The 12,239-nt window shown below is 42.3% G+C and overlaps 1 protein-coding gene across 3 annotated transcripts in view; it reads left to right on the top strand.

Moving 5' to 3' along the window:
* Nucleotides 1–8,588: 8,588 nt before the first annotated feature.
* The window catches only part of LOC105308396 (protein farnesyltransferase subunit beta), a 58,128-nt gene continuing 54,477 nt past the window's right edge, over nucleotides 8,589–12,239 (top strand). For 2 of the 3 annotated variants that reach the window (XM_023526996.1, XM_011384358.2), the window contains exon 1: nucleotides 8,713–8,957. In XM_023526996.1, the coding sequence (XP_023382764.1) occupies nucleotides 8,814–8,957 (144 nt within the window). In that variant the 5' untranslated portion in view covers nucleotides 8,713–8,813. Of the gene's footprint in view, nucleotides 8,958–12,239 lie in introns of all 3 variants that reach the window. The other variant, XM_011384354.2, reaches the window with a different exon arrangement.

Here is a 12,239-nt window from a genome sequence, read left to right as displayed (position 1 = left end):
GGGGAGCGCGCGCGAGAGACCAGAGACCCCACGGCGGGGGCGAGGCCGGTGCGCGCTCCCCGCCCGCCGGGTGCGCGGCCCGGGACGCGAGCGGGAAAAGCCCTTCCCAGCCGGTTTGTGCCAGGAACCGGACCCGGGGGGAAACAATTCTGTTTTTCTGCAGACATGGGTGAGTTGGAGTGAGCGCTCATCCAGCCCACCTCTACCAAACTCGGCTTTCGGCTCTCATCTTTTCTCCCCAAATCTCATCCTGAACCTGGCCCTGACAACTTGCCAACTCCGCCACCCCCACCCAGCTCCCCGCCCCTGCAGGAGCCTGGTATGGCGAGCCCGGCTGTGGTTGTTCCCCACCTGGGTTCATCCCAGGTCGGAAGGCCTTGATCAGGCACTGGGTTCAAACACTCATCTACTCTCGAAGCCGGACTCTCCAGGAACACTAGATAGAGTGTTGCTAGAATTGTCCTTCTCTGCCATCTGGCTTCCCTGTAACCCTGTGTGATCGTGTCTGCCATCCCCACTCTTTCCCATTGCAGTTTTTGTTTTTGTTTTTTTTTCTTTTTTAAATGGGGAAAATTGCTTACCTCCTTCACCAGTCTGAAAAAATAGATGATCACAGAAACATTTCAAACGCAAAATCCTTTGAAAGTGTTGTGCAGGCAAAAGTCTCTGTTTTAGGTCTAAGCTGCTCAGGGTAGGTAGGTGCTTAGAATGCCAGCATGTTGTTTCAGACTCCTAAGTATTTCTGCTAGTGTACACAATGGCACCAAAGAGTGAATGGGCCTCTTTCAAGACCTAATTTACTACCACTGAATATGCTAGCACCTGAGAGAAGCAAATAAATGTCCTCTGGAGTCTAGAAAATCGCCTACTCCTGAGAATGAGTAAAGGTGAGAACAAATCGAGCCCATTAGACCTTTAAAAAGTGATGAAAAACGTGTGTGTGTTTATTTTCAGGCTGAGCATTGGATGGAGAATATATTTTTCAGGAGTAGGTCAAGGAAAGCAGTAAGTGTTGACTTGAAGAGTTATATTTCAGGCAAAGTGTCTAAATTTATAATAAAGAGGCAAAAATCCTGAATCTGATAGCGACTTCGATTACATTAAAAGCTAAGGAAACTGATTCTATAGATTTCATAAGATTTCAGGGTGTGTTTTTCTTCACTGGATTTACACTGGGTTTTTGGTGCGTGCTGAAGGCTCTGGAGTCGGGCACCCTTGGGTTCCATCCCAGTTCCTCCACTCTCCAGCTGCGCACAGTTGAGCATGTTACTGAACCCCTCTGTGCCTCAGTTTCCTCATCAGTAAAGATGAAATAAGGTAATGTATGGATAGGACTTAGCACAGCACTTGACACAGTATTCATTAAATACCACAGACAAAAACCACCCTATAATGTTGTCCCTATGCATCCATGGGTGGTCAGATGGCCAGGGATGTTTTCCGGAGAACTCAGGCCTGTCCTGCTGTGATTTTCCTCCTCAGGCGCGCACACACACACACGCACACACACACACACACACCACACACACACACACACACACACACACACACACACACACACACACACACACGATCACGATACTGAGTGCAGGCTCAGCTCAGCCTAACCCCCGTTAGAGAAGCTGTTGCCTTCCCATTGATTGGCGCTGTAATGATAAATAGTCTCCACAGGCCTCCTTATTGGGACCATTAGCGGCTCTCCGCTTGTCTCTGTTGGGGGGAAACAGAAAAGAATATGTAACCAGAGGCGGGGTGTTTCTAGTCCAAGAAAGAACTTCACTTTGAAGGGAATGGCTTTCCTTAGGCCAGGCAGGAAGGAAGTAAGGTTTCCTGAACAAATCCAGAGAAATAAATGCCAAACTCGTAAAAAGTGGAGGATATTTTATCATGCTGGGCTCACGTTCAGTAGCTTAAATTGCTTCAAAAGTGGGCAGTGGGGGGCGCCAGGAGAAAGAATGAAAGCTCTGTGCCTTGTCCCCGAACCTCACCCTCTGTATTCTGTCTGGCCACTCTTGATTTATATCCTTTTATAATAAATTGGTGATCTAATACATTTTTTTTAAAGAAAGGAATAATCCAGAATTCTAAGCTTCTAGATTTTCCATTATCATCCTGGCTCAGCTACTTTAAGAGCCATCATACAGAGATCTTCTCTTTTTCTTTCTCATGTGTGTGTTCACCTGTGCATGTGTGCACACACACACACACACTATATATATATATGTACACACACACACACACACACACACACACACACTGTGAGATGGAGGAGCTGAGATTTTGGGATAATGTTAGCAAAAGAACCACATAAACTAGTGGAGACAAAATTTGCTTTAACCAGGATCTTTGTAAATGAAATACCTAATTCCATGCCCTTACCTCTGTCACTCGGACATTTTGGCATCTTCCCCAGTAGAGGTCAACCTGCACTGGGGTAGATTTCAGTAGAACTGGGAGGCATTCTGAAGAATGATTGTTGGATGTCTCTCCCACAAGAAGCCACCTGGAATCAGTCTCCCAATTCCATTATACTGATTCTTTTACCATGGAGACAAGTGCCTGCCCCTGCTCCCCCGCCACCCCCTGCCCAGCCACACTGAGCATGCTCCCTGTTGAAACAGACAGCAAGGGCACCACTGTGGGATCTGCCATAGCAACAGCTGAACACTCGGAGAGATGCGTTGATAAGCAGCTTATTGCCGAGTCCCAAGATACTCAGACCATAGGACTCCTTATTGGTAAAATCCTGTGCCTCTTCTAAACTCACACTCATGTTTCACACTCTGAGTGACTGTAAGTGATGCGTTCGCTTAGCAGAATAAGGATGTCTGCCTTATCTTAGAATTAGAAAAAACAGGACAGACGACCCCCCATCATCTCAGACTGTCTTGCATTCATATCCTTTTTATTTTCTCTCTCTGATAAATGGATAAAAGGGGAAAAAGACTCTGAAATGACAAGGAAAGAGGGTAGAGGGCAAATTTTTAGAGACATGTGCATTGTTAGAGACCAAAGGAGACAATCCTGGTGGTAATTCGTGTTAACAAAAAGATCTACAGTACCATTTCAGGTTGTCCTCGGTGACTGTATTAGTTGCTCAGGCTGCCATTAAAAAGTACCATTAACTGGGCAGATTAAACAATAGAGATTTATTTTCTCACAGTTCTGGAAGTTAGAAGTCTGTTATCAAGGTGTTGGCAGTGTTGGTTTCTTTTGAGGCCTCTCTCCTTGTATCTGGCTCTTCATGTTCACATTTTCTTCACATTCAAATGTTCTGTGCCTGTCTGTGTCCTAGTCGCCTCGTTTTAGAAGGACACCAGTCACATTAGATTAGAGTCTACCCATATGACTTCACTTTACATTAATTACCTATTTAAAGGCCCTAAATAGAGCCTCTCCAAAAATAGCCACATTTTGAGGTATTAGGGGTTAGGACTTCAACATGTGAATGTAGGGTGGGGGTGCTGGGGGACACAATTCAGCCTATGACAAGGAACAAATGCAGGAGTCTCATCAGATATTTCCTGTACACAGATAGTTTTTAGGAATGATTTCATTCTCTCGAAACAAGAAATGAAAGTTGTGTCTTTCTTGGGGCTTCTTGATAGGTGGTCTAGACTGTTGATTGTGACGGGAAAGCCTCAGAAGAGAGATTCTTCCCTTTATGAGACTAGAGCTGAGAGGCATGACTAGCAATCACCAACCAAGCAATACATGTCATATTAAACTTTTACTGCTGAAATTATGTTTTGGGGGACAAGCTATACCCTGCAGTTAGCAATCTTTGCAGGAATGAGTCATCGTATGTATTAGTTAAGGTAATGCTAGTTACTGTAACGGATAAACCCCTTAATCTCTGGGGTTCATGCCAGAAAGATTTATTTCTCCCTTGTGTAAAGTCTAATGGGCAACAAGGAGGTGGGAGTGGGGGTGACTTTGTTCCACAGTCATTTATTTAGACACCCAGGGTGGTAGAGGCTCTTCAACAGGATTCCCACCATTGGACTCAGTTTAATAGTACAAAGTTGCTCTTTATAAGATCTGCCTTGCAGGAAGGGTCAAAGAGAGTGCCCACCAACCAATGATGGGAAAACACCACACCCCAGGTCTCTCACACACCAAGATTGCAGGACCCCAGGTCCCTCACACACCAAGATTGCAGGCTTTCTCGTTTGCTTAAGTGTACACCTAAGACCCTCTCTAAGATTAGCTTATAAATAGAAGGGAGGGGGTGCTCTGTAGGGAAGGTGAAACTTTAGGACACCCATCAGGGGAGGGGACAGTTGACCCTCTAGTCACAAGTTAGCAAACTTCAAAAAGGCTGTTTGAAAGGAGTCGTATTAACACACATTTGAAAGAGGTCACAATATTTGTCCAGAAAATAATTTGAATCTATAAAGGGATTAAGCCCTTTGTCCAATGGAATAAAATCCTGAAGATCTCTTTGTTAACTGAGAATTTTAACTTTCAGAACACAGGGCATGAAGTTCTTTTGAATTTGAAGGGTTGCCCTAGGCATGGACCTCTTGCTGGCAGAGAGGGGAAGAGTGGAGATAGAGGGTGGAATAGAAGGTTTTAAAGGGCCAGGCCTAGATGTACTGGACATCACTTATGCCCATGTTCCCTTGACCAGAACTCAGTTCCAAGGCCCTGCCTAAATGCAAGGGGGACTGCTGGGCAGTCACTGCTTAGCTGCAGCTCCCCGGTATGAAAGGGAAGCAGAACTCTAGTGGACGGCCAGCATTTCTGCCACATAAAAAGGTTTGTGGTGGCTCCCAACCCTACTTATGCATCGGCATCACTGATGGAGCTTTAAAAAATTCATGTGCCTAGGCCTCAGCCCCAGAGATTCTGACTCAGTAGGTGTGGGCTAATGCCTGGGAAAATCTATATTTTTAAAGGCATAGCCTGGGTTGAGAGTCACCAGTATGCTCTGAAGTGTACACTTCTGGCATTGCCTCTCAACAGTTTTTAAAATCATTTCTCTGATTTCTCAATATGAACAATGCTCTTTAATTGGCTTCAGTTTTCTATTTGCTGGTAAGATAGTTTTTCACCATGATAAACCTCAAACAGGACCAAGAGTCAATACTTTTGTACAGTTGGAGGAGAAGAATTGGAAGCCCTGGTAGGGAAGAAATATGAGTACTGGGGATAGCTGAAGGAGAAGTGCAATCAAGAGGGTTAAAAATGTCTTTTTTTTTTCCTTCGAAAATGGAGAAGTAGCCTGTTTGAGGACAATGGGAATGACCAAATGCAAAGACAATTTGATGTTCTAGGAAAAGCAGGGGCATGAGGGGAGAGGGAGGGGCTGGCTCTAGGTAAGAGCTGGAAGTCATTCCAGCCAGGGGGACAGGAGGGACATGGACAGCAAAGTGGGAGGCTACAGATGCTGGTAGAGGAGTAAATTGGGGGGAAAATTAATTATCTAATGGGATAATAGATGAGCTCTTTCCATTTTCCAAACTTTCCAAGATCTGTATTATTACATAGTTTCATAAGATATTAAAAGAAACAATTCATGCTGACACATGGGCTTGTGTGAGTAAAGGCAGTGAGAGCAGTTTAAAGCCTACCTTGTAAGCCTACTCTAGAGAGTCAGAAGCGACCTCTAGTGGTTCACTTAGGCCATTAATTTTTTTTTCTTGCTCTTGATGGAAGTACAAACTAACACTATCCACACAATTTTATATTATTTTTAAAGAAACAATTATAATTCACAGTTTAATTTAGAAAAATAGAAGGTATTTGAGTAAAATAAAGCCAAACTACCTACAGTCCAAGCTGGAGTTGCTATTTATTATCATTACTGAGACTTTCTCCTGTAAGTACATCATTCTCTGCCAAACAGCCAATACTTATGTTCATTCTGCTTCTTGAATGAATGGTTTTATTAAACCCAGAGGAAAGATAACTGGTGGGCCACTGTTGCTCCAGGGCTGAACAATCTTCTCAATGCTACGTAGAGTACAAACTCCTCATATTTTTTATTCATTGTTTCACTTGATTTTTGATCGTCACTGGTTTGTTTCAGCCTGAGATGTCCCCTCACTCTGGGTCAGTTAACTTGTTTCCTCATGCAATTCGTTCCTGATTTTTCAGATTACCTTAAATCTCCTGTGTTATACAATCTCACAATGCCCTGTGCTTCTTTCTTCCTCATGCTGTTTCACCCAGTGAAATAGGCTGTAATGATTGTCTGTCTTTTTTTCTGGTAAATCATGAGACACGTAAGCGCTGAGACTGTATCTGGCTTGTTTACCACCGTCTCCTTAGCACTTAGCTCAGTGCTCAGCACTTAATGGGTACTCGATAAATATTTACGAAATGAACAGACACTATCCTGCAGGAGTCTTTCCCCTGTTAATGTCTTTCAGACCCAACTTCAGAGGAGATTGCATTTCAGAAATGGATCTCTTTTTTTTTAATACAATTTGTGATTGCTTTAGGTACACCTTAATGGATAATGATTTGTTACAAAACTCTTTCAGCTATTCTTTCTGTAGTTGAATTTAAATTTCTAATTAGCAAAGCAACTCTTTACAAAGAAGGCTAAATTTTTAGATATGACCCAGACCTTTATCAGACAATTATTTCTAAAACAGAATTAAGGGAAAGACAATAAGATGCCAAATATAGAGGGAAGTATAGTGCAGCCATATCGGTGATCCTAACTCACACAATGTCACTTATTTTCATATTTCAATAAGATGCCAAATATAGAGGGAAGTATAGTGCAGCCATATCGGTGATCCTAACTCACACAATGTCACTTATTTTCATATTTAATAACATGCTGCCACCTCCAGGACTTGGCAACAGTACCACTGAAATGGTGTTGGGGTCCAGAACAAGTCACCCCAAGATGTGCCTCTGTGGTATGCAGGTTATTTTGAGCTACAGGTAACCGAGACCCGGTGGGCTCAAGAAAAAACTGTCCTGCCTCACCCTCCAATCCTAATTACCTAGAAGAATTTGAATTAGGGGACTTGCCCACAGTTAGAGGTTATCAGATATAACCTTTCTTTTTGTTTAACCTATCTATACTGCAGGGGGAAACTACTAGTTACTCAACATCTGCTCTTCTTATGGTCCTGCAATGACCCTTGAAGCCCAAAGGTGCCTTACCACATTCTTAGCTCAGAATGCTGTATATACCTCATTTTAACTTTCTGTCTCTGAATCTCTCATGTATGTGGGGTTCCCATGGATATGTATATACTTTAATTTGGTCATTTTCTCTTGTTAATCTGTCTCGTGTAAATTTAATTATTAGACCAGCCAAAGGAACCATGAGGATAGATGAAAGTTTCTTCCTCCCCTACGATGGGCATGGTGATAGTGTTCACCATCCTGGCTTCATCCTTAGACTCTTTCTCAGTGCTTCTATTTGACACCAGAGGCCGAAAAACGGGAATGTCTGGTTGTAAAATACCACACACAGTTTCTGGGTCCTAGACATATGACTTGGAAACGAGTGGGAATATAATAAAATAGTCTGAGCAGGAAGTTGAGCTTATGTCCAAGTTTATTAGAAAGTCTGTTTTCATCTTATCTTCCCCTCCCCCCCCCAAACTCTCTCTGCTCTAGTTTAACCTCTTGCTATTATAATTTTGGTGTGAGCTCTGAAAGATTCTCTTCTATTGCTTGTCCAAAGGTAGCAGGGTTTTTCTAAAATCACAATTTTATTTTTAAATATAATTGTAAATTATATTTATATAATAATGGACCCCATTCAATAGGTTTTCTTTTATCCTGAATACCTATAGATTAAATATCAGAATTAATACAAACATACATAAGTATATTTGTGGCATGTTCGCTCAACCTTGCTGTTCCTCTTGAGCTCTTCCCCATATTGTTCACACAGATGGCTCCTTGCTATTCTTCAGATTTCAGCTTACATGTCATTTACTTGGAGAGGGTTGGCCTGACTACTCAGTCTAATTAGTTCCCTCCTCCTTTAATTTCTCTTATAGACCTTATTTTCCTTCATACCATTTATCACAAGTCTTCATATATTTATTGTGTTCATTCACTTAATTCTGTCTATTCCACTAGACTATAAGGGTTCCAAGGGCAGGGATCTTGTTTGTTTTGTTCACTTTTGTATTCCTAGGGCCTAGCACAGTGCCTGACATGGAGTAGGAGCTCTATAAAACAATTGATGAATGAATGAATATTGCCTTGGTTGTTTCATTTATACTTGTTCCTTCTGCATTTTAGTTCCTGCTACTGCACTGCAACCCCCAAGGGGATAGGAGAAAATGACAATGCTCTTTACTTCTACTGAGTACTGAGATGCCAGTTCTTTGGTTGAGACGATGCTGGCTTCCCCTGGGTGGCTGTCATGAATCCAAAGGTGCACAATAATTCTATTAGTAATAGCGTGACTGAGGCAATCAAGAGAGCTGTCAGAAATACTTTTAAAATTACAATCATTGGGCACCCAAGACTGCGAACTACTGCCATTATAATTAAGTGAGAATTAACAGAATGTTGAAAAGAAGTGCGTGTTTTAATTTGCATAACGAATAGAGGCATCCTACACCATCTCTGAAATATTAAGATATACACATCCTTCCTTGCGCTCCAGGAAACTGAGCCTTTTGCAGCAGCTCCTCTGACCGGTGGGGGGCGGCAGTATACCAGTAACTCACTCCCTGAATACATGTGTAGGTAGGAGAGAGATTCGCGTTTAAAATCTTTTTGACTCTAACAGCTCTCCGTAGCGCTTTAGCCCGCTCGAGTTTCAATGCGCGTTGTTGTTGGACGAAGCTGAGTCCTATACACCGACCGCTGCTCTCCTGGTCATGGCTTCTCCGAGTTCCTTCACTTACTGTTGTCCTCCATCTTCCTCCCCTGTCTGGTCAGAGCCTCTGTACAGTCTGAGGCCCGAGCACGCGCGGGAGCGGTTGCAGGACGACTCGGTGGAAACAGTCACGTCCATAGAACAGGTGAGGTGACAGGACTAGGCGAGGCGCCTGCGCGGGGGCTTCTGGGAGTAGGAGTCCCATTCGCAGGGCAGCCGGCGTTTGGAACTTACCGGAGAACTACCACTCCTACAGTGCACCGCGGCGACCCCCCTCTGGGAAGCTCTGGGCGCCCAGGCTTCGGCTGGGAAGTGGAGCGTTTGTGGGGAGGGGTGGTTGCCAGGGTTGGGCTTGGAGGAGAGGACTGAACCTGGGTTCCCTCTGCCTGAGAGAGCTGAGAGAATCGTGTTCTGTGCTTGGAGATCAGAAGCAGCCAGGGCAAGTTAGACAGCCCACTCCATTCTGCTGGGACTTCGGGAGGTTTTCGGATAGATAGTGTGCTTTTCCCCCCACTTGGAGTTTTGGGACAGAAAGGGGATGAGATGCCGCCAGACTGAGGTCATGCCATTCCATGATTTGTTTAATTTCTGACCCACAGTGCCAGGTTTGGGGCCTGCTTCGTGGGTGGGCATTTTAGTAGTCATTCAGTCATTTGAGCACCAGCAGATGTGCTGGTCACTATATTAAACGTTGGAAATACAAAGAAATAAAACAGCGCCTGACTATGAGCATGGCATAGCCTAGTTGGGGATGACAGACAGGAAGACCATATAGTTTGGAAAGTGTTATAAGTATAAATTTTGGATTACTTGTCATTCATTCACTGAGACCTCGAAGTAGGATGGAACCTCACTTTGAAAAGTGTTCGAGGAATGAGTAGTAAACTATAGTTTTGTTTTTCTTCTCATTCCCAATTGCTCCCAAGTTATTGTGGAAATGTTTAACTATCTGTTAGTAGGAGAAGTGGTCAGGATGATTCTTTTTAGCGCTTATAAATAAGCATCAGGCTGCTTACTAAAATAAAATCTCTTAGTAAGATCAGTCTCCAGGCTTAACCTTGGTGCGACCTGCTTTGATTTTCATATCTAAAGTTGGAAGCCTCCATTGAGGCAAAATTAGTAGTAGTGATAGTTATCATATTGTATATTTATGGCTATCCAGATAATTATAACAAAAACATAGTTATACACACAGTAGCAGAGAGAACATTATAACTGGAGATTTACACTTTGTGGATTTTAGGGTAGAAAAGGAAATCCTTATTTTTTGAATCTAGCTCCCCAGGTTAATTAGCCCACCAGTATGTCCTTTTGCAAAAGATGGCAAAGAAACCTCCCATCCGTGAAAAAGCTACAGGATCTTTGCAGTATTCTTAAGTGATGGATTGCTGTGTTGATTCAGATCAAGCCTTTTTCTTTGTGTCTGACCTAAGACTATCGGGTCACCTTTTATGTAGTTAACTGAACTGACCCAGCTGATCAGGTTATAGATAGACTAGTAGTTGAAAAGGGAATCAGAAGCTGGTCTTTATATTTAGAGACCAGAACAGAGACTTCCATGGTTAGAAGAGCAAGTCAAAAAAAAGAACATTATCAGGAGCCTTACTAATCTGTGCTTTTTCTTTTTCCTATACTACTTTTTTTCCCCCAGTAGAGTGTCATTGCTCAGTTCCTACCAGGAAAACATGAGCACTTATATTCTAAGTACCTAGGCATGAATGAGTGTTGCAGAAATGGATACAACAAGGTTCTGGTCTGTAAAAGAGTAGGCGGAGGCCTGGACCGGGAGTGGAAACTAGGTTCTGATATGGAACACTGGTATTACAGGTGTCTTTTAAATGTAGGGTAGGTAGTAGAGCATTTTATACCCAACTGTGGGGTAGGTAGTAGAGCATTTTATATTTCTTTTGCATATCTTTATGTCAGCTTACATTTTAAAAGTCTAGAATGAACAGTTCCAGATAGTAGGAAAATAATGTATCTCATTTTCTTGGCTGCCTCAGTGTTTTAATAATCATACTGTCCATTTATTGGGTCCCAGCATGGTGCTAAAGGCTCTCTATATATCATTCAATCCTTACAAATTTTGCAGATAAGACAGAGGCAGGTTAATAATGATATATTCATAAGAAATATCAACCTTGTTAGGAGGAGTTGTTTACAGAAGACACTATTATTATTTTTTTGGTTCTGGCTGAACTGTTTATTCATAGGGATTTACTAACAAGGCTAAATTTTATGCCATTGCCAATAAAAACAAATTCTTGTCACATGCTTCCTATTTGATGATCAGGAGACTTTTTTTGTTGTTTTTTCAATTACAGTTGACATTCAATATTTTTATTAGTTTCATATGTACAGCATAGTGGTTAGACATTTATATAATTTATGAAGTGACCCCCCTGATAAGTCTAGTACCCACCTGGTGCCATACATAGTTATTACAATATTATTGATTGTATTCCCTATGCTGTACTTCGCATCCCCATGAGGAGTCTTTATTTTGTTAAACAACAATTTGATAATAGGAGTTAAACCTATACATAGTGGAAAGACCCTTAGTTATGGTTCCTTCTGTTTTATTCATTCATTTTCATCTGTTCAACAAATATCGAGTGCCTTCTGTTTGGGGCATTGTTCTAGGCACTGGATATAAAACAGTGAACAAAAGAGGCCATGTTGATGGTATTATGAAACTTGTTCTAGGCCAGGGAGGCAGTCAACGAAAAAAGGAAAATTAGTCAATCAATCTATCTGTCTATCTATCTTTTATCTGTCTATCATCTATATCTATCTATCTATCTATCTATCTATCTATCTATCTATCTATCTATCTATCTATCATCTATCTCTATCCTCTATCAGGTATGTTAATTAGAAATGCTGTGGAGAAAAATAAAGCAGGATAAGGGAGATAGAGTTTGTGAGGAATGGATGGGTAGGGGCAGGGTGGTTTTTATGTAACATGGAAAGAGAGAAAACCTATGATGATGTGACATTTTAGCTGAGACCTAAAGTAAGTGAGGAACAAGCCATGTGTGTGTATCTGGGGGAAAAGTATTCTGGGCAGAGAAAGCGGCAAGTACAAAGGGCCTGAAGCATGAGTGCCTGATGAGTGGAGAGGCACTGTAAATAGAGAGGTTAACAAACAGGAGAATAGGAGATGGGTTGGATCATGTAGGTTCTTATAAGCCATGGTTAGTACTTTCAAATACCCTGATTGAGATGGAAAGCCATTTGGTTAAATAGCTTCTGTTTACCTCTCCAGATTCACTCTACTCTTTTCCACCCTGCTCTGTAGCTGTGCCGCAGGAGGTAGACTTGCATGATAGGCTCCCTTGCCTTATGGCTTCTGGTTGTATTTGGCCATGGGGAGTATGGATAGGGAGTAAAGAGAGGAAGAAGAATGAGATCAGTGTATTTATTC

The sequence above is a fragment of the Pteropus vampyrus genome, unplaced genomic scaffold, assembly GCF_000151845.1.
Source record: "Pteropus vampyrus isolate Shadow unplaced genomic scaffold, Pvam_2.0 Scaffold15, whole genome shotgun sequence".
NCBI classification, from domain to species: Eukaryota; Metazoa; Chordata; class Mammalia; order Chiroptera; family Pteropodidae; genus Pteropus; species Pteropus vampyrus.
The sequence above is the reverse complement of the archived record's forward strand: the minus strand, read 5'-3'. Positions and strand labels throughout refer to the sequence as shown.